The sequence below is a fragment of the Mus pahari genome, chromosome 13 (assembly GCF_900095145.1).
Source record: "Mus pahari chromosome 13, PAHARI_EIJ_v1.1, whole genome shotgun sequence".
In the NCBI taxonomy this organism is placed as follows: Eukaryota; Metazoa; Chordata; class Mammalia; order Rodentia; family Muridae; genus Mus; species Mus pahari.
Window position 1 is genome coordinate 87,112,442 of NC_034602.1, and position 25,086 is coordinate 87,137,527.

General features: G+C 39.2%; 1 protein-coding gene across 2 annotated transcripts in view; it reads left to right on the forward strand.

The window, feature by feature from the left end:
* Window positions 1-25,086, forward strand: part of Cfap299 (cilia and flagella associated protein 299) — a 476,454-nt gene that overhangs the window by 339,869 nt on the left and 111,499 nt on the right. The window contains exon 5 of one of the 2 annotated variants that reach the window (XM_021210929.1): window positions 21,215-21,230. The exons of the other annotated variant lie outside the window; for it this stretch is intronic. Coding sequence (XP_021066588.1) covers window positions 21,215-21,230 — 16 coding nt within the window. The remainder of the gene's footprint in view (window positions 1-21,214; window positions 21,231-25,086) is intronic. 2 annotated transcript variants of the gene reach the window in all.

Consider the following 25,086-nt stretch of genomic DNA (forward strand, 5'->3'; position numbering starts at 1 on the left):
ATTTTTTGGCCAGGCAGTGGTGACAAACACCTTTAATCCCAGCACTTGGGAGGCAAAGGCAGTCAGATTTATGAGTTCGAGGCCCGCCTGGTCTACAGAGTGACTTCCAGGACAGTCAGAGCTACACAGAGACACCATGTCTCAGGAAAAAAAAAAAAAGAAGGAAGTATTTGTTGTAAGTTGTTGAAAATCTGATAGAATTCCATAGTGAATCCATCAGGCCTTTTTGCTTAGTTGGAAATCTTTTATCACAGTTTCACTTTTCATATGTGTTATGTGTTTGTTTCAACTGTTGATCTCTCCTTTTTCTAATGGTGATTTAGGTGAATATAAAAAATTCTTTGAGATCTTATAATTTAATAAACTATAGTTTTTTAAAAAAACTATTCGCTCATATATTTTCAATTTCTTTGGTATCTATTTATTGTAATGTTTCCCTGCTCATTTCTGATTCTATTAATTGGATCCTTTCTATCTTTCCTTTGATTAATTGGCCTGAGGGTCTGTTGTTCTCATTTATCTTCTCAAAGACCCAACTCTTGAATCAGTTGATTCTTTCCATTATTTTCTTATTTCTATTTTATTGATTCTCTGATTTTTATTATTTCTTCTTGACATATACTGGATTTGGATTGCTCTTGTTTTTCCAAATTCTTGAGCTGCATCATAAAGTCAGTTACTCTTGCTTTTTCTGAGTTTTTAATGTAGGAATTTGACACTTTAAATTCCCCTCTCAGGGTGGCTTTTAATGTTTCCCAGAGATTCTCATTGTGTTGGGTTTTCATTTTCATTTAGTTCCAGACATTTTTTTATTCCTTTTTAAATTTCTCCTTTGTTCGGTTCTGTCTTGTCTTGTTTAATTTCCATGAGTTTGTGTAATTAGTAGTAATTAATTTGCTCTCAATTTTTAGTTTTATTTTATTCTGTCAGATAAGAGACAGAGTTATTTGAGTTTTTCTGAATTTGTTAAGATTTGTTTTAGTTCCCTGGACAGGGGTTCTTTTTTAGAAGCCCCATGGCTTCTGAATAGAATATGTATTCTGTAGTATTGGGGTACAGTGTTCTGAGATATCTGGAATGTCTATTTGATGCACAGTGCCATTTTACTCTAATGTGTTTCTGTTTCTTGTTTGTCCATATGATCTGTGTCCTAGAGAAACCATCTAATTTTGCTAAATTGAAGTGAATATGTTTCTTTTTTATTAGATATTTTCTTTATTTACATTTCAAATGTTATCCCCTTTCCTGGTTTCCCCTCCAAAAACCCCCTATCTCCTCCACTCTCCTCCCCCCCCCCCCCGCTCACCAACCCACAAATCCTGCTTCCTGGCCCTGGCATTTCTCTACACTGGGACATCAAACATTACAGGACTAAAGGCCTACCCTCCCATTGATGACCGGCTCGGCCATCCTCTGCTACATATGCGGCTGGAGCCATGAGTCCCACCATATGTTTTCTTTGGCTGGTGGTTTAGTCCTTGGGAGCTCTGGGGGGTACTTGTTAGTTCATATTGTTGTTCCTCCTGTAGGGCCGCATATATTCAGCTCACTGGATCCTTTTTCTGGCTCCTTCATTGGGGACCCTGTGCCCAGTCCACTGGTTGGCTGAGAGCATCCATCCACCTCTGTATTTGCCAGACTCTGGCAGAGCCTCTCAGGAGACAGCTATATCAGGCTCCTGTCAGTAAGCGCTTGTTGGCATCCACAGTAGTGTCTGGGTCTGTTAACTGTGTATAAGATGAATCCCCAGGTGGGACAGTCTCTGGATGGCCTTTCCTTCAGTCCCTGCTCCACACCTTGTCTCTGTAATTCCTCCAGTAGTTATTTTGTTCCCTCTTGTAAGAAGAACCGAAGTATCCACTCTTTTATAAGCCCAGAAACACACTTCATATGACATTGGGTGGGCCAGAGTTCAGTACATATGTGCTTAGTAGTATTAATATCTTCATTATTAAATGTTCTCTTTGCTTGAATGAATGGCAACTCTTTATCACCTCTGATTAGTTCTAATTTGTTTTCTACTTTGTCATATACCAGAATAAAAACTCCTATTTGTTGCCTGATGACAGTTGTGAGGAAGTTTTGGGGTTTAGTATTTTAATTTTAAGGTGGCTTTTTTTTTTTGCATTTTTTAATGGTCAACACAAAAGTGTATTTGTTCCTTAATCTGTTCAACTAACTTTTGCCTTGATTGAAAAAATAAGCTCATTAATATTTAAAATTATAATATATAGGCTTGTATTGAGTGTCATGTGTTGTTTTGCTGTATAATATTCTTATTTTTTATTTCAGTAATCATAACTTTATTTATTTCCTTCATGTATTGTCTTGACTTTGGCTATTCGTATTACTGTCTCATCCCAAATTGTTGCTTCTAGTATTCTTTGTAGGAATATTTTGGTTGACATGAATTCTTTTGTCCTACTTAAATAATGGGAAGCTGTATTTCTCCTTCACCTATGGCAGATAGTTTTGCTGGGTATTATAGTCTAGGTAAGCAGTCATGTTCTTTTAGACATGAAGTGCATTGCTTTAGATTCTTCTGATATTTAAATTTTCCAGTGAAAAAAAATCAGTTGGTTTTTTTATATAAAAATTTAATTACAACATTTCTTCAACCCTGTTTCTCCCTCCAAACTCTCTCATGTACTTTTCTCCATGTCCTTTCATATTTATGACCTTTTAAAAGACTGTGTGTGTGTGTGTCCCTAAATATAACCTTTTCAATTGGTTCAGTGCTACCTACCTGTATATTTGCTTTCAGTGCTGTTTGCTCTGGATAACCAATAGATGTACTCTTCCCTGGGGAAGGTCACCTCTCACATTCTCAGGTTTGCTCAACGGTTATTTTGATGGGTTTTCTTTCATTTGTATCTCATGGTTTCCCTCTTGATGTATTCAGTATGCTCTCTTTGTCCTGTATCTTTAACTTTTTTTAAAACTGTAATATGTCATGGAAAGCCTCTTACCTGATCCTGTGCATTTGGTGTTCTGTGTGCATCCTGTAGTGCAGATGTGTCTTGCACTAATTTGGGGAAGTTTTCTTCTACGATCTTGTTGAAGGTCTCATTTATGTCATTGACCTGGCACTCTTCTCCTCCTCCTGTGCCAGTGGTTCTCAACCTTCCTAATGCTTCAACCAAGTGTTTTCTCACATATAAGCCTCTGGTAGAAGGAAACTTTACATTTTTAGTGACTGCATCCTAACTACCTTTTAATAAACCATGTTCCTCATTTTATTTTGAGTTTTCTAACTGATTGTAGATGTCATTATTGTTTTCAGAAAGGAAAATGTTACTTTATAAGTCTCCTTTTCTTTTATTAAAATGAAAAATAAATTTGAAATGAGCAGTAATGAGGAATAAATTAGCTAATATGACATTCTTATACACAACAGAGCCCTAATGATACACGTGAAGAATTACAATGATTACAGCAAACTAGAGGGATTCAGATAACTCATTATGCTGATAAAACAGAAGTACAGTTATTGAAACCCAATAATAAGCACATGATTGGTAAAGAGGGAGGGAAAGTAATAAGTATTTTTAAGTGGCTTTGCAAAACCTTACTTTGTGCAGCTGCCTTAGAGGATTCACAGATCTGACACAAGCCTTGGGATGAAGGCTGATGAGTGAAGATCTCACAGTTAGTGATATTACTACATGCAGAAAAGATGAGTAGAAACCTATAAAATTCCACACGGTAACCCTATCACAAACCTGTAATTCTAGCATGAAGAATGCTGAAGTATGAAGATTCCAAGCTCAAGGTCACCCTTGCACCCCCCCACACACACACACACACGGGGAGGGAAGCCTACATCTTCAAAGGGGGGATGGGCAGAGGAATTTAAATAGAGGGAAAGTTGAACTAAATTACCTCCGATTATGACCAACATGTGATTGAAGTGCACTAAAATCTGAGTTATCCTTATATATTTACCAAAATACAGGGAACAGCAATAAGGAACAAGGTTGTTTTAAAAATATCAATAAAAATATAAGCTTCCTCAAATAGCCAGCAAATAAAACACATAGATACAATCAGTATGATTTGATAAAATGAATGACTTGACATTTTAGTAAGTTTTATGTAAAATTTTTAGGTAAGATAACCATAATGTTACCTCACACTGGACTTTATTTTTTTATATGTGGCTGAAATTATCCAATAGGATAGTCACTAATGGCCAGTTACAAATATTAAAATTTTAATTTAATGAAAATATAATTCATTTTACTTTTTGCCTCTGTAGTGATTTGAATGAAAATGGAGCTCATAGGTTCATATATATATAATGCTTGGTCACCAGGGAGTGGCCCTGCTTAAGCAAGGTTACAAGGTGTGGCCCTGTTAGTGAAAGTGAGTATCTAGGGGTAGCTCTCAAGAGGAAAACCAGGCCCAACATCTCTGTATCTTCTTATTGCCTGTGGATCTGGATGTAGAATTCTCAGCAACTTTACTAGCACCATGTCTACCTATGTGTTGCCATGTTCCTCACCACTGAAGCTTTGAACAAGCTCCAATTTAAATGCTTTATTTAGTAAGCAGTGCCATGGTCATGATGTCTATTCATAGCAAGAGAACATTGACCAAGGCGACCACTTTACCACTGAATAGGAACTCAAATATTATTTTATTAGAAAATGCTATGATCTCTGCTTCACACCATTGATTCAAAACCTTCGAAGGAATCAAGAAAATCTTTAAAGTATTTATTGACTTGATCTCATAAGTACATTGAGATTTCCGAATGAGTTCCAATGAGATTTTAGACTAAATGAAATGCATATTATTGTAGGAGCATCTACTGGTCTGTCGATGGTACACATGCAGTGTACATCTTGAACCATATACCTAAAGAAAACTGGTCTTTTCTTCTCCAGTAGCCATCAGTTGCCAAAATTTGGCAGTCTAGATCTTGAACAGGTCTTGTGCATGCAGTCTCTGAATTCTTGTGTGCAATAGCTCTGTTATGTCTAAGAAATGCCCTTTTAGTGAATATGTCAATTTCCTCTACAACTTAAATATTTTTGTCCCCTCCTCCACCATGATCCTTGAGCTCTTGGGTTTGGGAGTGTGATACAAATGTCCCATTTAGAGCCTAGTATTCCACCGTCTCTTTTTTATTCGATGATTGTTGTCCAGTTGTGGGTGTATACTAATTACTATCTCCTGCATATAGAATCTTTTTTTTTTTTGCTGAGGTTTGAGGAATGTTGTAATTTATGGATGTAAATATCACCATATCTTTCAGATCCATAGCATCTTGAATTCTCTGTTTTCTATGACTCAAGTATGTAATGTCTTCAGCAGTAAGGTCTTGTGTCAACTTCTGAAAAGTATTCAAGAGCAATGACAATAGCCTGTAATGTTTTATGGGCCAGTCTATGGAACAGTACTGACAAATAACTTGAGCAGTAGTATGTCATATCTGGTACTAAGATTTTAATTTGACAGCATTTATTATTATGACAGGAATTTTCTCCCCATTATAAGGTAACTATATTTAAACACACACACACACACACACACACACACACACACACACACAATCTTAGGCTTCTACAGTAGTAAATTTCTGCATTTTTCAAGTCTTTAGTAAAAAGCAATTGGTTATAAAATACCACATGGCCAGCCTAGAAGCATACATATAAGTAACATGCAGACTGAGCAGACACAGAACCAGCACACTGGTTTCCTCTCAGTTTTTCACTTCCACCAACAATGGGTGAGTGTTCACAATCCCCACATCTATGTCATCTTTAGTTGTATTTTTTTTAAATCTATCTTATTCTGACTGGAGTAAGATAAAATCTTGAAGTATTTTGCATTTTCTTTCTGGCTAGGTATATTGAATATTTTATAAAAGCTATTTCTCAGATGTTTGTATTTCCTCTTTTGAGAACTCTCATTTAAGCTGCATTTTATTTTTATTAAACATGGCTTGTTTTCTTGGTGCTTAATTTTCTTGAGTTCTTTGTATATTCTAGACAATAACCCTCTGCCACATGTGTACCTGATTAAGATTTTTTTTTCTAGCCGGGCATGGTGGTGCACGCCTTTAATCCCAGCACTCAGGAGGCCAAGGCAGGTGGATTTCTGAGTTCGAGGCCAGCCTGGTCTACAAAGTGAGTTCCAGGACAGCCAGGGCTACACAGAGAAACACTGTCTCAAAAAAAAGATTTTTTTTCTATCTGTATACTTTGCCTTTTTGCCTGCATAATGGTGTCCTTTTCTGTACAAAATTGTCTTTGGTTCTTAAGGTCTTATTTGTTAACTTGGTTTTGGTACCCGTGCTACCAAGGTTTGTTTAGAAAGAGCTTCCTGGTGCCTGTGTGCTGAAGCGTATTCTTATTTTTTGAATTGTGTAAACAGAAAGCTGTAATAATCTACTTTAATGCTGTATGTAGCTATCCAGTTTGAACATACCACTTGTTGAAGATGCTGTCATTTCATCCCAATGTGTCTTGTTGGCTTCTTTGTCAAAAATCGAGTAGCCTTAAGAGTATGGGCCCATACATGGGTCTTCAATTCTGTCTAACTAATCCACGTGCCTATTTTATGCAGTCCAATGTTGGTTTTGTTACTATCACTTAAAATCAGGGCTCGTGTTTCCTTTGTAGCATTTTTTATTATTAAGGATTGTTTTGGCTATCCTGGGTCTTTTGTATTTCCCTATGAATTTTAAGATTATTTTTCCAGTTTCTGTGAAGAGTTACATTTTAATTTTGATGAGGACTCCACTGAATATGTAGATTCTTCTTGACAGGATGCCTATTTTCATACCTGTCAATCCGTGCGCATGGGCGATCTTTCATCTGCTGGGTTTTCAAGTTCTTTATTCAATGTCTTCACATTTTTGGATATCTTCCAAAATTTTTGAAATTGTTGTAAATAAGATTGTTTCCCTGACTTATTTCTCAGAATTTGTCATTAGTATGTAGAAAAGATACCTATTCTTAGTTCTTTAATTTTGTATTTTGCAAGTTTTCTAGGAGAACCTTTATGTGTGGAGACAGGCGATCCAGGATGTCTGGTATCCCTTGGAGGTAAGAAGTCAGAGTCCTCCAGGCAGAATGATACTTTCTCAGAGACTCAGAGAAGGGAGAGCACAGAAAAAAGAAAAAAACCCTGCTTAAGGGATGAGAAGAAACAGACTCTACCTAATGGAAGAGGAAGGAGATTCCAGGGAGCAGGAACAGGCACTATCGGGTAAGGTGGGGTATGGGTGATGTGTGATTCAGGAAAGCGATATTCCAGACATGCCAGGTAGGCTTATAGAATAGGAAAGAGAAGCCCTATCTAGTGTTGAGGGGAAAGGGATTCCAGGAGAAGCTGGGCAGTGGGTAATGTTTACATAATGGCAGAAGGATAATTATATCCTCTATAAACTAATGAGCCTGTATTTATTGTCCAACTAGAAAAACACTGAATTTTGAGTTTCTAAGCTGATTTTCATAATATTAAAAGAACAGACAAAAATTGGAGCTATGGTTTTGGTAACTTATTACCAGTAGTAGATTATCCACACTCTAAAAACATGGGATTTTTTCAGGCTAGATCCAAATGTCCTGACTACCTACCACTTGGACATAAATATTTGGGAAACACGTTTTTGTAGGATGGGATCACGTTTATTCAAGGCCAACTTGGAAGAAAACAGAGGGACTAGCTCTTCCAACTCTGTCTTCTCTGTTTCAGTTTTGGAAACTGTGTTTCAGGGTGAAACGAGGCGGGGGGGGGGGGCTGTGTGAAGGCGTCATCAGATAGCGTGTGCCTTGCTCCTGAACGTTGCAATGGATTGCAGCACTTAAACCGTCTCTAGCTAGTTACTAAGAAAAGGTGTTCTACATCCCATCTGGGTTCTACAAATATAGATAAAGGTTCTCTTCAGCCAGAGGAATAGGAAGCAACAGAAAGCAAGAGGAATATTCAGAGATGTGGAAAGGACAATTGCTAATGTCTCCATGACAAAAAGGTATCCATGAATATATGGCATACTTCATGGACCTTCATCAATAAAGTCAGTAATTTTTCTCTACCATTATGCTTCTGATATATCTCCTGTGAACTGAGGTTTGTAAACAGAAAATTATCTTGTCAGTCATCGCTAGAGAAAAATAGTTGGCAAGATGGTAGACTGCCCAGTAAATTAATTTATGTTAGTTATTAAATCTTTCTGTGTTCCAAATCACTCCTGTGAATTACTAAGCATAATTGTGTGCTTTCGGGTGATTATTTTCAGAGGAAATCATGGCAAATGAATCAGTTGCCCCTTGTAGGTTGTCTGTGTGTTCAGCTCCAGTTCCCAACAGTCAGTCATGACATCAACCAAGAGAAGGACTCAGGAAAGCAAAACATGACAATTGTTGAAATTAAGCTAGACAAACTTACTGCATAAGAGATTTGTGCCTCGTCTCACAAGACTGGGTCATGTGGGATCTCAAGCCCGTTTTGCCCAAAGCACTCTTGGTTTTCTCACATTCTGGTGCCTATGAAGTTAAATAGAAATGCAATCCTTATGTCTTTCAGTCATTTCAGCTAATTCAGGAAAACAATATTTTGCAAGCATGTTTTGATGTCAGAGAAACATGGTTTTTGTCTCTTTTAAGCCATTTAGTTGTTGTTGTTACAGGAAGTCACAAATTAGCATACAGGACAGAATATTATATTTTCAAAACATGATTTAAGCCATCAGAATTAACCCTAAAACTTCTTTAAGAAAGTCTGCTTCTCTCACTGAAATTAGTCTTATCATAACAACTTGACTTGTTTTACAAGAAACTAGGTGCTGACTTATAAGTGTGAGAAGAGGGAGTAGTAACTAATCTATCTATCTATCTATCTATCTATCTATCTATCTATCTATCTATCTACTATCTATCTATCTATATATATAATGCAATGGGATAGAGGAGGTTAGGAATACTTATGAATATTCTTCTTGAGGTCTGGCATTCAAAAATATATGATTTTGATGTGGCTAATTTTAGTTGTGGTTTATGTGATTATCTCATTGTTTATTTTTTACCTCTTATTTTCATTGTGCCCTATTTCATCATTAAAGGACCAAGAACTTTCCCATACATGCCTCTAACCGGCACCATCAGCTGCCATGTTGTCAGCTCATCAGTAGCCATCTGCGAGTGTGCTGGGCATTCCCCACCACCTGAGATGCTCGCTCCCAGATGTGCTCCACTCCTGCTGCCATGCCAAACACTCTTTGATATTTGAAACCTCCGCTGTGTAGGGAAAGTTCTGGGAAAATGATCAGCCTTTAAGAGGAACCCCCAGCAAGGCGCTCCTCCCTCTCCTTTCCCCCATCCTCCTAAGTACACTTGGGAGAGTGTGTACCACATCTAGCTTGGCTTCCTTAACGTGTAAGCATTCACTGCCCACTAATGACAATGAATTCAATAATTAAGAGATATGGTGTAATTTAAATATATAAAAATGTGATAATATCACAGTATAGTCCTTCCATTATCAAACTGTGTGAAGTTCAGTAATGCCTTTCTATGGAAACCTCTCATTAAGCCCAGGTGAGGATCTAGAAACACCTCTATTTAATCACCAAACCCTTTTAAAGGTAATGGTGTTAACCTGATTGTGTTTTTAAAAGCTGTATGAAATGATGTGCAATACAATAAGTCAGGCCTTGGCACAATCTCTTATATAACCTGCACATTAATATTCAAATAATATTTTCAAATTCACACATACACTCAGCAGTAAGGGCATAATTGAGACCAAATCTTTGGGGCTTCCAGCCTCCTGTCTGTTATTTTACTCAGTACAGGTCACTCCAGATCTTACGGGAGAACTCACAACCTGTTAGAGTGGATAAAAGTGTACCAGTGATTGCAATATAGTTTAGTAAAGATTTCTTTTAGCAAACCTATAAGGAAGAATGCAAGACTCAATAACAAGACAACTGGATGAGTAGCGGAACCACAGTCTCATTGAACGGGAGTCAGGTGAAACTCGAGCCAAGGAGACTTCCTTTTACGCTGCATCTAACTGTCTCACACTAATCTAACACCTTCTAGAGGTGCAATTTGATTTTTCTGTTAGCCACATTAAAAAAGAAGCTCAGGAAAATCAATTTTATTGTATTCCACATTCAAAATATAATATATATGCTGTTAACAGTTGAAAATATTTTATTCAGACTCCATATTTATATTTTCAAAATGTCGTTATGGAAAAAGCTCATTACAAAGTTGATCATCTTCTAACCATTTAAAGTGTGCACTTCAGCTAGGCCTTTGTGTTACTATAGCAAAGTGTCTCACTGTTTTAGAGACACACAACTGCTTCAGGTTGCACGAAGCACAATGGCCTTCGCATCCAGGTCTTTCCGAACACTCACATGGTGAAAGGAACGCAAAGGCAAAGATCACATGCTGACTCATGGTGATGAGCAAAGGGGAAATGGGGCAGAATGCTATGTGAGACCTATTTGTAAAGGCCTTCATTGTGCTCATGAGGGAGGAGGCCCAGTGACCGGCTCACCCTATGTCACCCTAGTGCATTAGTCATTTTTCCAGCATGAGTTTGGAGGGTACATTTACATTGTCTTCTGGAGATTTAAAGCATCCAGGAGGCAGCCATCTCTGTCACTTGTCCTGATAGCTTTTAATCTTGTTAATCTCAACTCCTCAGCCCATGAATGAACAATTCCCTAGTCTTTCTCCCTTCATACCTAAAAGTTACTGTCCTACTATGTCACCTATCTACATTTTACTGCTCTGTGCACTTCATTCTGTTGGAATTGCACACATACTCTGTGACGACTTTATGTTATTCCTAAAACTCTATCCATGGTGTTTCCCTCTGGAAAATGTCATGTTCAACACACTGTCCACTCCTCAGTGGCCACCTGGTTGCTTCAGTGTCCTGGCTACTGTAAGAAATAATGCTATAGAGACAGTTTCTTGTTCAGTTGTAATAATACCCTAAAACCCTGTTTTCAGCATATGACTCCTTTCTTAGTAATTATCATTTTAAAGTATAAAGTCCATTGTTTTCTGATATTAGTAGACACCTATTCTTTTTTAGTTACTCCTAACTTCCACTGAGGAACAAAACCTTATTTGGACTCATTGTTTCAGAGGTTTAGTGTGTGGTTTTCTGGCCCTGCTACTATTAGGCTTATGTAAAAGCAGAAACACTTTGCTTAAACTTTATAAAATATAAATTTATTATTGAAGATTATAGTATAGGTAAACCATTGTGGTGACTTGGATGAAAATGGGCCCCATCATCTTGCATGTTTGAAAGCTTAGTCCACAGTTTGTGCAACTATTTGGAAATGATGTGGACATGGGGCTTTGTTGGAGTAGATGTTGTCTTACTGGTGAAGGTATATTATTGGGGGGTGGACTTTGACATTTCAAAATCAGTGCTCCCAGAGACTAAGTCACCAACCAAAGAGTACGCATGGAGGAACCCATGTCTCCAGCCGCATATGTAGCAGAGGATGGACTTGTCTGGCATCAATGGAACGAGAGACCCTTGGTCTTGTGAGGGCTCAATGCCCCAGTGGAGGGGAATGCCAGGGCAGTGAGGTGGTAGTGGGTGGGTGGGGGAGCACCCTTATAGAAGCAGGGAGAGGGGGAATGGGACAGGGGGTTCCTGGAGGGGAAACCAAGAAAGGAGATAATATTTGAAATGTAAATAAATAAAATATCCAATAGTAATAATAATAATAAAATTATAATATAGCACATGATTTCTTACTCTCTCTCTTTTTATCTGTCTCTGTCCTCTCTCTCTCTCTCTCTCTCTCTCTCTCTCTCTCTCTCTCTCTCTCTGCCTCTGTCTCTGTCTCTGATTGGGAGGTAAAGCCCTCAGCTACTGGTACAGCACCATGAATGTCTGCTTCCAGCCAGGATGCTCATGGACTTACCCTCTGAAACTTTACATTAGCTCCCAATAGAATGTTTTCTCTTATAAGTTGTTTTAGTCATGCCATCTCTTCACAGCAATAAAATGGTATCTAAGATAGAAGTTGGCACAAGGGGCTGTGATAGGCCTGACCATGCTGTTTCTTGGCAGAAGGTAGAAATTGACACTTTAGATTAGGAAAATGATTTAATTCTGTAAGAAAAGCTTAATGGGAGATCCTGGTAGGAACAGAGAAAGCAGTAGTGCTTGGTGCTATGCAACTATGTAGGCCCAACTCAAGAGCTATAGAAAAAGACAGGGTCCTATTGGCTTGACTTAGAGACTGTTCTTGCAATATTCTGTCAAGGAATGTTGCTGCTGCCCTTGTCCTAAAAATCGACTTGAGGCTAAATTAAAGATTTTTTGAATTAATGTCATCGGCAGAGAACATTTCAAGAACATTTCAAGTATTCATTTGTATACAGACCTATAATGAAAGGAGAACACAGCACAAAAAGAAGTACAAAATGTACAGTCTGGGGAGCAAAGGACTACCAGGAAATGTGCTGGTGGAGCCAAGTCCTGTGCTCAAGATGATGAGAACTTCAAAGAAAAGTCCAGTCCTAAATGAAATAAAAGGTGTGGCAACCCCAGAGCAAGACTCCAACCAAGGAATCCCACAACCTGTGAAGGGAAGGGGCTGAAGGGATTCCTTAGGCCTAAACAGCAAAGGAAAGCTCATGCAAATGTAACTCAAGAAGGGAGCCAGGTTCCAGCCTCAGGAAGCTGAAGAGCTTGGCAGCGACAGCCATCTGGTTCTGCCTTCAGTGTCAAGAAGAATACAGAAAAGAAGTTGTGCATCTTCCTGTGGGATTTACCTTAACATACTGAGGCCACGTGTGTGTCAGGGCAGTCCCTGCACCGTGGCCTGGAGAGGCCACTGCATGAAGCTAGGAAAGTGAAGATTGTATTGTATTGGGGACCCCAGGATGTTGGAGATGCCAGAGTCATGAGTTGCCTCCCAAGAAGAGCCCGTAGCAGGTCTGGAACTAGCCCAAGAGGTAAGTATGTAGCAGTCGACAAAGTTGGAAAGAGTTGTAGATCTGAAGAGGGATTTGACATCAGACTTGGAGATGCAGGATCTGGAGTTTTCTTTGTTGGGTTTCAGTCTTGCTTTGGCCCATTATTTCCTCACTATGTCCCCTTTTTTCTTACTTTTTTTGGGAATGGTAATAAATATTCTATGCAATTGTGTATTGGAAATATTTAATCTGCTTTTTTATTTTGGTTTTACAGGAGGTTACAGTTAAAACAGAGTCTCAGAAGAAGTTTTGAAATTGTAAACAGTGTTGAAATTGTGAAGGACTGTGGAGACTTTTGAAGTTGAATATATTTTGCATTATTATACAACTATGGGGACCAGGAAGTATAATGCGGCAGTTTAACTGAGAATGTCCCCATGGGTTTATATGTTTAGTATGCTTGAATTCTCAGTCTCCAGTTAGTGGAACTGTTTGAGAAGGATTGGGAGGTTTGGCTATACTGGAGTAAACGTGAACTCACTGGCCAAGGCACGTCCCTGGAGGTTGGGGGACGAGCTTTGAGGTTTCAAATTTCATGCCAACTCTACCCCCCTTTCTCTCTGCTGCTTATGCTTGTAGGATATAATGTTCTTGGCTACTGCTCCATTACCATTCCTGTCTGCATCCATCCTTGATCATGGACTTAAACCCTCTGAAAATATAAGCAAGCCCAGAATTAAATGCACGTTTTAAAAGTTGTCTTGGTAAAGGAGTTTCTTCATACCGAGGAAACCGTGATTAAGATAACCATTGTCCGCCTCTTTCCTTTCTCTAACTCTTCTCATGTAGTCTAATCCCCCTGTTCTCTTTCAAACCCATTTACTCTTTCTCTTTAATTGTTTTGTCATATATATGTGTATGCACATACATACACACTCACACACATTACTCAGTTCATATAATGCTATCTGTATATATGCTTTTAGGGCAGACCATTTGGTTTTGGAGATGTTAATTTTTCTCCAAGTAATTGAAAGAATAGAAAACTAATTATATTAAGCTTTGAAAATCAGAGTAAATTACTTTTAGACACACTCGTGATTCCCAAGGATATGAACTGAAGGACAGTGCCTTATAGATGGGGTGGTGTTCAGCACTTCTGATAGAGCAATGCCCCTTCCCTCAATAAGGCTCAATATTCCGAACTGTTCCCTCAAAATATATCAACTTACTTAGAAGACAGCACAGATTGGGAGGAGGAGGACGAGGAGGAGGAAGAGGAGGAGGAGGAGGAGGAGGAGGAGGAAGAGGAGGAGGAAGAGGGGAAGGAGGAGGAGGAGGAAGAAGAGACAAGTATAAAACACTCTAACACTCCGTTTTCCTGTCTAAAGAGGCAAATATTTCAAATAAAATTATTCTTATAATAATTTGATATGTGTAGCAAATGTGGGACAATCTCATGAATTGTAACATAGGATATGGTTTAGGGTAACTATAAATTCAGAACTAACACACATATCTTTCAGATGTGAAATAGTTGACATATGCTGTATTATATTGTGCCCTACAAACTTTAGATGACAAAGAAACCCTAGAAACAGGATCAGAAACTAACCAAAGACATTTATTTAATGCTTGAAAAGTTGAGTTACTTAAATGCAATTCAAAACCACGTGCTTAGCCTTTAGCTGGAAAATGTCATTTTAAAACTGCCTTTCAATAAAGTCCCAACTGCCTTCTTAGCCAAGGTCAGAGGTCGAAGCATGATGTATTGATGCCATACTTCTTGGCTGGAACTGTATTGTTTGCTTTGCTTTCTTGTTCATTTGCTTTGTCCATGTGTGAACCTGTGTTAGTTTATGTGCACCTCATGTGTGCAGGAGCCAACAGAGGCCAGAGGACGGCAGGAGAATGCCTGCATTTGGAGTCACAGCATTTGTAAGCAGCCATGCAGGTGATTGGATCTGAGCCCAGGTCCTTTGCAAGAGCAGTGAGTGCTCTGAGCACTAAGCCCCCAGGCCACTCCAGTGACTAAATTTTAAGGAGGGACTCAGATACATTAATGATCATTCATTCAAAAAGTTTATGGTAGTGAGTCCTTACATTTCCCTGACTGGTCACTTTTTTTTTTTTTTTTTTTTTTGCACTTGTAAACATATACATGCTTAGGCATCTTGGCACTTTAGTTGATGTATCTTGTTAATATATAAATCTGTGTTGCTTTGACAAAATATCTGTGTAGCTCTATTTAAGCGTGGAAGGATTTATTTTGGTTCGCACTGTTTTAGAGGTTCCAGTACCTGATGCTCACCTCTGCTGATTCTAAGCTTCCATGCAGGTAGAATATCATGGCAGAGGGAGTGTGGGGCAGAAGTTTCTGATGTTCCAGACAGGCAGTGAGTCAGAGGATTCAGGAAGATATTCAGCCTCCATGGTCACACCCCTAGTAACTCATTTCTTCCCACAAGGCACAATCTTAATGTTTCCAGATCTTCCCAAAGTAGTGACAACAACATTCACCACACGAAGCTGTGGAGACATTCCGCATTTTAAATTTTAAACCATTGCAATAAGTCTACAGGGTAATGCAAACTTTGTGATCTCCAGAGGGTAGAGTTGAGTTTCAGATTGTAGGCACATTTCTCCGTCGTGACATCCTCCCTCTCCGATGTGCTGCAGGAGCCCTGACATTACTGCACGTAGATAGCAGCAAACAGTGAAAACAAGGAAGATGGCCTGCCTGAGTAGGCTGTGAACAATTTAACGCTGCTAGTACTAAGTAGGAGCGGGACATTGCATTTTATTTCATTAGATATCAATTTTAATATGGTATGCATAAGTTAAAGTTTCTAGGTATTTATGAAATTATTTTCCTTTTTCAATATTGATACTGAGATGTTGTGTCAAACAAATTAATTTAGCTTTAAAATTTCTTCTGTAGATGTGTATGGTGACTACTATAAAACATATGTTTTCAGAGTTCATTGGTCACTAATCCGAGTTTTGTCTGAAGAAGGAACTTGGCATTCATAGATCATAATGTCGAGTGGCCTCTGTGAGAACACTCATGGTCAAAAGCGACAGCGTTTTACCCTAAAAGACCAATCAGAGCAGTATGATATTGATCAGTATTTAAAGTTATTTTCCTATAGAATATTACCATAATGTCATGGAGAACTGTTCAACTTAATTTTCCTTGAAAACAGATTTTTTTCTCACATGATATATCCTGTTTATGATTCCCCTCCCACTCCTCCCAATTCCTCCCCACCGCCCCTCCCCTCTGGATCGACTCCCTTTCTGTCTCTCGTTAGAAAAGATCAGGCTTCTAGTAGATAATATTAAAATATAATCCAACAAAACAAAAATTACATCAAAGCTGGACAGGACAAACCAACAGAAGGAAAAGGGCCTAGGATAAGGCCCCAAAATCCTAGGCCTTCTTATTGGCACTCTCAGAAATCCCCTAAATGTACTAAACTGGAAGCTGTAATACTTAAGCAGGGGACATGGCACGAGTATGTGCAGGCCCTGTGCACACTGCCTCAGTCTCTGGAGTTCATACGGGTTTTGCTCATGTTGGTCTACAGGGCATGGTGTGCTCTATCCGCTCTGGCTGTTACACTCCTTCCTTTTCTACCTGCTTCCCTGAGCTTTAGGGGAGGCAAGGATTTGATGGAGGCATCCCATTCAGAGCTGAGTGAGCCAGGATCTTTCACTCTGCATGAAGTCCGGCTCTGGGTCTCTATATCTGTTGCCATCTATTGGGGGAAGCTTCTCTGACGATGGCTGAGCAAAGTAGTGATCTATGAGTACAGCGCTTTGAATTCAGTTGTTTACTCCATAATGCCCTTAATGTGTTCCCCATTTTGACTTGACTTTGAACTTCAGAGTAGAGGTCTTTGGCGTAAGCCGATTCATATTCAGCCACAGTGTATTTGCTTAAGTGTACAGTGACCCGTTCTATCTCTTCATGAAGCAAGCACTTCAAAGGTAGCTAGCCCTACATCCCATGTTCTACGCATGGTTGACATTAGTTAATGTGATTTCTCAAGCATCTCTTACATTCTGCACACTTAGGAATAAAATGCCTGAGAGGGCCTGGATTCTGAGAGCCAGTTCCTGGTTAGAGTCCATTCTTATTTTTCATTTGTGGTTCAGTCTTAATGTGGTTACCGTCCATCATCAAGTGATTTACAATCACATGGACGGCGCGCTGGCTTCTGCCTCTCATGTGCATTATAAATTCATATGCACACCTTCCAGATGCAGGGAAACACAGAGACATTTTCATAATGGATTATTCAGACAATTTGTCGGGGAGATCCAAAGTGAAACCAGCTTTTACATATGGCATCCATAGCGAGAATGTTATTTTATAGTAAGTCCTCAGATGAAGCAAAGATGTCCTTGACAAAGGCAAAAAAAAAAAAAGCCAACAATCTATATATAGCTCAAGCTGTCGAATTTAGAGCAAACCTTTGCCTCTGACCACATTTACTGCAGAATTCTCCTCACTAATTGCAGGCTACTCCTGCTTTGCATGGAGACATCTGCACTGTGGCACACCCTATAATTATATGGGAAGGGATCACTCATGCTTCTGTTGATAGTGTATTATAACCAAATCCTTTGGGTGGGAACAGGAAAAAAAAAAAAAACGAATTGTTTCAATCCACAGAACAAATAGCACAACTTTTTGGGAAGTAAGGCTGTCCGCAGAATAAACCATATACATGCTGTATAATGATGTTTTATACTGCCTCCTGTAGATTCTGTGGAAGAGAGAAGAGAGAAGAGAAAGAGGATGTCCCCCCATCACATCAACTCCTCCAGCACATTTGAAAGGAGCCGTATGCACCACCTCCCTAGTGCAAGCCCTTAACACCTCCAGATAATTTGTTGGGGGGGGGGGGAATCCCTTGCAAAAGCCCCTAGACCTGTTGTATATTGTGTGGCCTCTCCATCCTGAATTGTAAGCATTGATGCATAGTCCTAACTCTGCCTCACGCCAAGGCGCATCCTCTTCTAACTTCCGATATACATTCTCTGCAAACTCTCAGGACTCCCACCCCCTATCGGACTGGCATCCAGTCCCTTTCCTAACTTCCCTCACCTTCTCCTTCATCTGGACAGCCTCCCACAGCATGGCACCTTCCCCAGTACAGTGTATCCTCCTGTGACTGTTTGAGTTCAAACTCTTCTATTCCATGGAGAGTGACACAAGAACTCAGTCTTGATTACTTCACCTGTAAACTGGGTATAATGTTAGCATTCACATCATAGAATTTTCATGAAGCTTTAAGATGAAAATGAATGCAAACCATAATAGCATCTGGCACATCAGTATGGACTCAGAAATTAACAGCTTTTCTAAAGCTATCTATTTCATTGTTGTTGTCTCTAGTCTGTGGACACACAGGGAATCCTCTGAATCCTTCTCAGGGAAGGGTTTGCTAGCTGCCCATGTTTGAATCACATTTAAAATTTCCATACAGACAGACTGGTCTCAATATCTATTATCTTTGTGTCTATATCTGTTTGATTAAATTCCTTCAGAGTTCTCTGAGTAAGTGAATGTTAACCTACTCTTCAGTGGGATGAATAATCCTGTCCCCTACTTTATTCCTAGCTCTACAAAGTTCAAATTTATGCTAAAGCTTAAATTAAGTGTGAGCTTACTTTAAAACAATGTCTTGGCACACACAATTAGTTAAGAATCCTGAGATGAGATCTGGGGCTTACAATGAGCCTTTAATCCGTTAACTGTTGTCTTTCTTAGGAGATGAGAGGGCAGAGATGAGAGCTTAAAGACGGAGAGGGAGACTGTGCAACATGTCTACATGCCAGGCAGCATTCGAGATCTCAGGCAGCCACAAGAAGCCAGGGGGAAGTGGGATGTCTTTATATGGAAATCCTCCAGAAGGAACTGCCTCTTCCCAAATCTTTTTTCAGATTGCTGGCCACAAGAAATGTGGGACCATGAACTTCCGCTTTGTTAGAAAAAGCAGTTTGTGGTCATTTGCTATAGCAGCCACTGAAAACAAATATGTAGACATACTTCTGTCTCACAAACCTCCCTTGAGTCCCCAGCTGTGTGGTGAGCCTGTCACAGCAGCCTGACACAGTGGTTCTTGTTCTGAACCTTCACCAGAATGGGCTGTCCGCTCAATGCTGTTCTTAGCCTCCTCTTCTGTCGTCTTGACAAGCTAAGTCCATCCCCACGGCAGTGCAGACTTTGCAAGGATGTAAACCTAACCTTACACATTTTTACAGAGCATAGTAATTTCAGTACTAGGGGTTAATAAATGATCATGGAGTCCTCCAAATTGATCCTGAACTTTTGGAATGATGTGTAGAAAGCTCTTTAAGTGTCTGCATGGAAAAAAAAAACTTAGCTAAACTGTGATTGCCCTTCACCAACATATTTCTAATATATAAATTTAATATTTAGAGTGATACTTCTTAAGTGACATATATGTATACTTACTTCTTAAGTATATATGTACATATATATATATATATATATATATATATATATATATATATTATATGTATATATTACATATCCACTATATGTAGCTATTGTATAAAATTTGGTTTGGCATGTATACCTTATTATCAGAGATAGTAATAATGGTTTCTCATATTAGTCTTCTACCCAGTAGATGAAAACATTTGCATGCCTTTAAACATTAACCTGATGTTGCCACCTACCTATTATGGTGAAGTATAAGGGACATTTCACTTGATTATTAATAATTAGTCCTTTAAAGACTAGAGTCAAGTCCGTGGCCTTGGTCTCTGACAGTCTGGTTAGTTTCACCATTTTCGAGCTACAGTCCGTCTTTTTCACCGTAGGTGACTGACTGTGGTCACTTACAGAAACGACCTCCCAGCACCATAACCACTGGGTCCGCTTTGTGTTGGGGAAGTGGCGGGAAGAGAAGCTGCCACACTGGGTAATAAGTTGAGAAGGCATCAAACCCTTGAGGTTTAGAAGACTGCTCCTGGTGCAAACTGAAAGACTGAAAGTCCATCTCCAGGAACAGACATGAAGGGTGGCAGATGTAAAAGCACAACAGAACACATAAAAAGAAGAGAAATTAGGCAAATGAATGGCTAAATAAGAATACAATGGGAGGTCATAAATATGAAAAATGCAAGATGAGGAGATGTAGGATTGAAGAAGTATTTTGTTGCTGTTATCTTAAGTTTAATGATTATGATTTTGAAAGAAATTGAAACATTACTCTTAAGTACTACGTTAAATCTATAGCCTAATATTTTAGAATGATTAGATTATGCTGTTATCTTATTGTTTCCCATTCATTCATTCATTCATTCATTCATTCATTCTTTTACTTTGCATCCTGGTCACTGATACCCATCCTGGTCCTCCCCTCACACAGTTCCTCTCCCTATGCCTCCTCCCATTCTTCTCTGACCAGGTGGAGGGCCCCTGAGTATCCCCCCACCCTGGAAAATCAAGTTTCTGCAGAGTTAGGCACATCCTCTCCCACTGAGGCCAGACAAGACAGCCCAGTTAGGGTGATGGATTCCACAGATGGGCAACAGCTATAGGGACATCTCCCACTCCAGCTTCTAGCAGACCCACATGAGGACCAAGCTGCACATCTGCTACGTATGTGCAGGAGGCCTAGGTCCAGCCTGTGTATGCTCTTTGATTGTTGGTTCAGTCTCTGAGAGCTCCAAGGGTCCAGATTAGTTGACTCTGTTGGTTGAATTAGTATTTTGGTTGAAGGCAATCTGAATGACAAAGGGTTATGTGAAAGACCGCAAGATTCGAGAGTGGAAGGCAAAGTCCTTTCTTAATGAAAAGGAGGGAAAAATATTCATACATTCGAAGCTTCTAAAACTTAAGTTTGGAAAAGTGGTAAAAAATTATGTGTCTATGATCTTTGCCCAGTCAGAGGACCAGAGGATCAGAGCTGGCATGAACTGCCTTTTCATCTTGGATTTTGATCCCTACTTATGTGTCACAGCCTTTTGGGCAGGCACAGGAACTGCCTCCCCTGAGACTATAAGTTGGGTAGATACACTGGCCCTATTTAAGACAGTGGCAGATGTTCTCAGGGAGGCTTGCAGCATACAGAAGGCTAGTACTATGCATAAAATGAGTCCCTCCCACATCCTGTGATTGACAAAGAAGAGCTGCCCAGATGCTGGGTTACATGAGGAGGAGGAGGAGGAGCAGGAAGAGGCAGGAGAGGAGGAGGAGGAAGAGGAGGAGGAGGAAGAGGAAGAGGAGGAAGAGGAGGAGGAGGAAGAGGCAGTTCTAAACAGCTGTCAGTGGGAGCACTAACGTCTACCATGGAATTTTTCTTTTGTTTATTCCACTTATTTATTTAGGTTTTAATGAACCACCCATTGTTTCTGTGGCACTAGAAAGTAAGAAAGCTTGTTACACTCTCATCTAACCTTAACCCTGCAGTCTATGGAGATAACCTATTACTTGAATTTGGCATCAATAGTTATATTACAACTGGAAAAATTGTTGCTTTAAGAAAATAACATTGTATTTGTATTAAAAATTGAATAACAACCGAGAAAATGCTTAACCATTATTTGCATAAATAACCCTCAAATCACCTTGTCCCAAAGCCTGGCTGCTGTAATAACTTGTTGAAATGCATGTTGATTTCATATTTCATTTTTTAATCTAAGAGTATCACAGATACCTCCCCAAGACTCATGGTGACTGATGACCATTTATTTCTGTAAGAGGCTATTGAAATTCCCCATGCTATGCTATCCATAAATTCAGAGAACATTGAAAGGTTGGCTTGTGGTACTTATAAAACTTGAACACATTTTAATACTACATTATATAGTAAGATATTGTATCTAGCTGATATTTAAATTCCTTTTCTGCTTGCATGAACAAATGCTCATGTGCATGTAAAACTGTATGTAGTTTCTAAAGACATGTTTACCAGCGCAAACAGAGAAAAAGTTTATATGCTTTAGAATACAAGAAAACTTATTTTGTGTCTTTATAATGGTAAATTCAGAACCAATTTTCTACCTTCCAACAATTTGCTTTATAAAGGACAGCATTCAAAGGACAAATATATTTTCTGGAGTTCCTCAAGAACTTTAATAAAAATCAAGGGGCATTATATATGAAGAATTGAACAATAGGTGGAAGTATTTTTCATTTATATGTAAATAAAACGTGTATTTTCTCCTCACTCTCATCTAATTATCTGAGGTATGCATATTTTTCTAACATTAAGCCTTTGATGGCTTAAGAATGAAGTCACTGGTTCATCAGCTACATATGTACCAATGAGACTGTACCGGTCTGGGGATGTGGAGACACAATCAATAGAGTTCTTGTCTAGCTTCCATACTTGGTCCAGTCCTCAGCACTACATAACCTGTGTGTAGATGCATCCACCTGTAATCTTACATCTCAGGAGACAGAGACTGGGGGATCAGTAATTCAAAGTCACACACATATATAACACCACACAGCCAAAGCTATAGAAGACCTTGTCTCCAAGAGACAGACCTTACACAGATAAAGTGCTGAGTTTTTTCATATAGAATTTAGAAGTTGAAAAAACAAGAGTTCATTTAAACACCTAATTCTGAAGAAGGAGGAGGAGAAAGAAGGAGGAGGAAGAGGAAGAGGAGGAGGAGGAGGAGGAGGAGGAGGAAAGAACATAGTCGTGTGGGTAGCTGTAATATTTGGAGGACTTGTCAAATAAAATAATAGTATGTAGATCATTCAAATCACTGCAGAAGTTCAAGGTCGGTTTGATGCTAAGCCTTGATGTACTCAAACTTTTGGAATGAATTCTGACCTGGAAAGGGAAGATAAAAGCAGCCCATTAAATTAAATTTTGAAGGAGTTTCTTTTTTTCTTTTTTCTTTTTTTTTAATTCCTTAGATGGGGAACTCACTCGATTGATTCATCTAAATTTATTGCCAGTGCAAAATAAAGGCAGATTACATCTGCCCCTCCTTCTCCTTCCTTCTTAATAACTTAAATTTTACAAGTTAGTGTGCTTACTCTGTGCAGGGCAACCTTCTGTAATTATTTACATGGTAGCTAATATTCAAAGTACTGGAAAGTTTTACTTAACATAATAATTTCTCCTTTTATGTTCTCTGTCCTTGCGCCTTCCCAAGCTCTGGGTAGAATGCTACTTCTCAAAGCTCCAAAAAGTGTGTTTGAACAGGTTGATCTCGATTGCACTTCATCATTTCCCCTCAAAATGTGAGCTAATTATGTCTTTTCCTTTGAAAATGTTTGTTGAACCATTCACACATGTTGACCAGCAACCTCTCCAACTTGTTAGAAGCACGTGTGTGTCTTCTTATGCTGGAAATACGCCGGCTTCTGGCTCATGGTATCAAACCCAGATGGACATGAATGTCACATCATTAGTAAGCCCATAAAAGAAGCATCCTGTTACGTTAGGGGAGATTTTGAAAGGCCGTCAGATAGTTTCAATGAAAGAATACTTGAACCAGAACATACATTCCACAGAAAATATGCAAGAAACTAAATCCCCAGTGAATTTTTCTGTTTGGATGATCCATCTTCTTTTCTGAGATTCTCAGTAATTTGGGAGTAATTTTAAAATCTCTAGCTAGTTTGAATCCTGAGTATGCGATTTAAAATACTTCCTTGGAGTATTTACCAAAATTAATTCTTCTTATTCAGCTATTAATTTAAAATAAAAGGTTAAAAAACATCTTGGCTGCCTTTCTCAACAACTTAGTTTCGAACTCCCAAGTGAATAGCGAGACTCAAAAAGTCAACGCAGCAAAAGCCTAAAGTGACCTCTCATCTTCACGAGGACAGTCAACAAAAAGCAGGCAGACAGCAGAGCCCGCGGGGACAGGGCTTGTTCTCTGGGTAAACGCTGTATATACTAGTCAGGTCTGTGATGAACAGATTTAGCCAAAGTACTAAGTAATACCAGGGTAGCTCAGGAAACAGATGCACACTCCAAAAAGTTAACAACAGAAGCAGAAACACACCTTTAAGCCGGCACGCGATGTGGTTAGCAGTAGAGCAGCTATTGCGCCTATAAGACAAACCTGGGCGATGATAAAGAGAAGGAGAAATCTCCAAAATCAAAACTAAGATGGAGCAAACAGTCTTCATCTATTCTCTCCCAATTCCATCCACACACCTTTGTGACATGGTCTATTGCACACCTTAGAATGGGAAACTGCACTTCTTTAGCACAGGGGGCTTCTGGCTGGGTTCTTCAGAGGAGATACCGCTTGTGAGATTTGGCGGGCGAGCCTAACAGGTTGAGTGGAGGCCACACCGATGGCTGTGTTATCAGCTGGCTGGTGCGCACTTGGCTTTCCTGTGGTAACCAGAGCTGAGGGTATGCCTGTCCTCAGGCCTCAGAGGCATACAGAGGCAGCCTGTGGGCCAGCTCGCTGACACACGCCATGGCTTAAACTGCGCAATCTGGCAGCTGACAAAGACCCTGATGCTACCTTATTCCCAAATTGTAGCAGAGGCCCTGTAACCCATATCTGTCAGCCCTAGTGGGGGATTCTTTTATAGTAGTAGAAGTAGCTCCCCTGCCAGTCCAGTCCTATTGGCTTGTTTGTTTGTTTGTTTGTTTAAAATCCAATGTCCGACCCATCCTGAGAAAAATAATAAAGAGACCCAAATCCTTTGTCTCACTGGGAGAACTGTGAAAGCCATCTCAGCTCCAGAATCCCCTAGACGATGAGTTGAGGTATCTATTGCAATGGCACTATAGCTCAACTTTTGTAGTCCCGTTTCCTTTTCCTTCCATACTTACTGATTCCCAGAGAATGTCTCTAAAATGTTTCCTCCATGTAATTATCGAGTATACTTACAGGTCAATCCTACCTAAAAGGATCCATATTTTAATTCCATACTCTATTCAATAGTTTATAATTTTATAAGTAATCTTTTCTTTAAAAGAAACATTTTACTAAAGTAGTGAATGTTTGTAATCATATATAAAATATTAGAAAATCGTATAAATGTTTTTAAAATGAATAGGTGCACAATCATTTTCCATATATAATTATTTGTAAAATGCTTGGATTCTATGCTTTATTTTGCCTATGTGAATTGCATGACAACATAGTCTTTGGAACGGTTGTGTAAGGTTTCAATAAAACAAGGCACCATGGA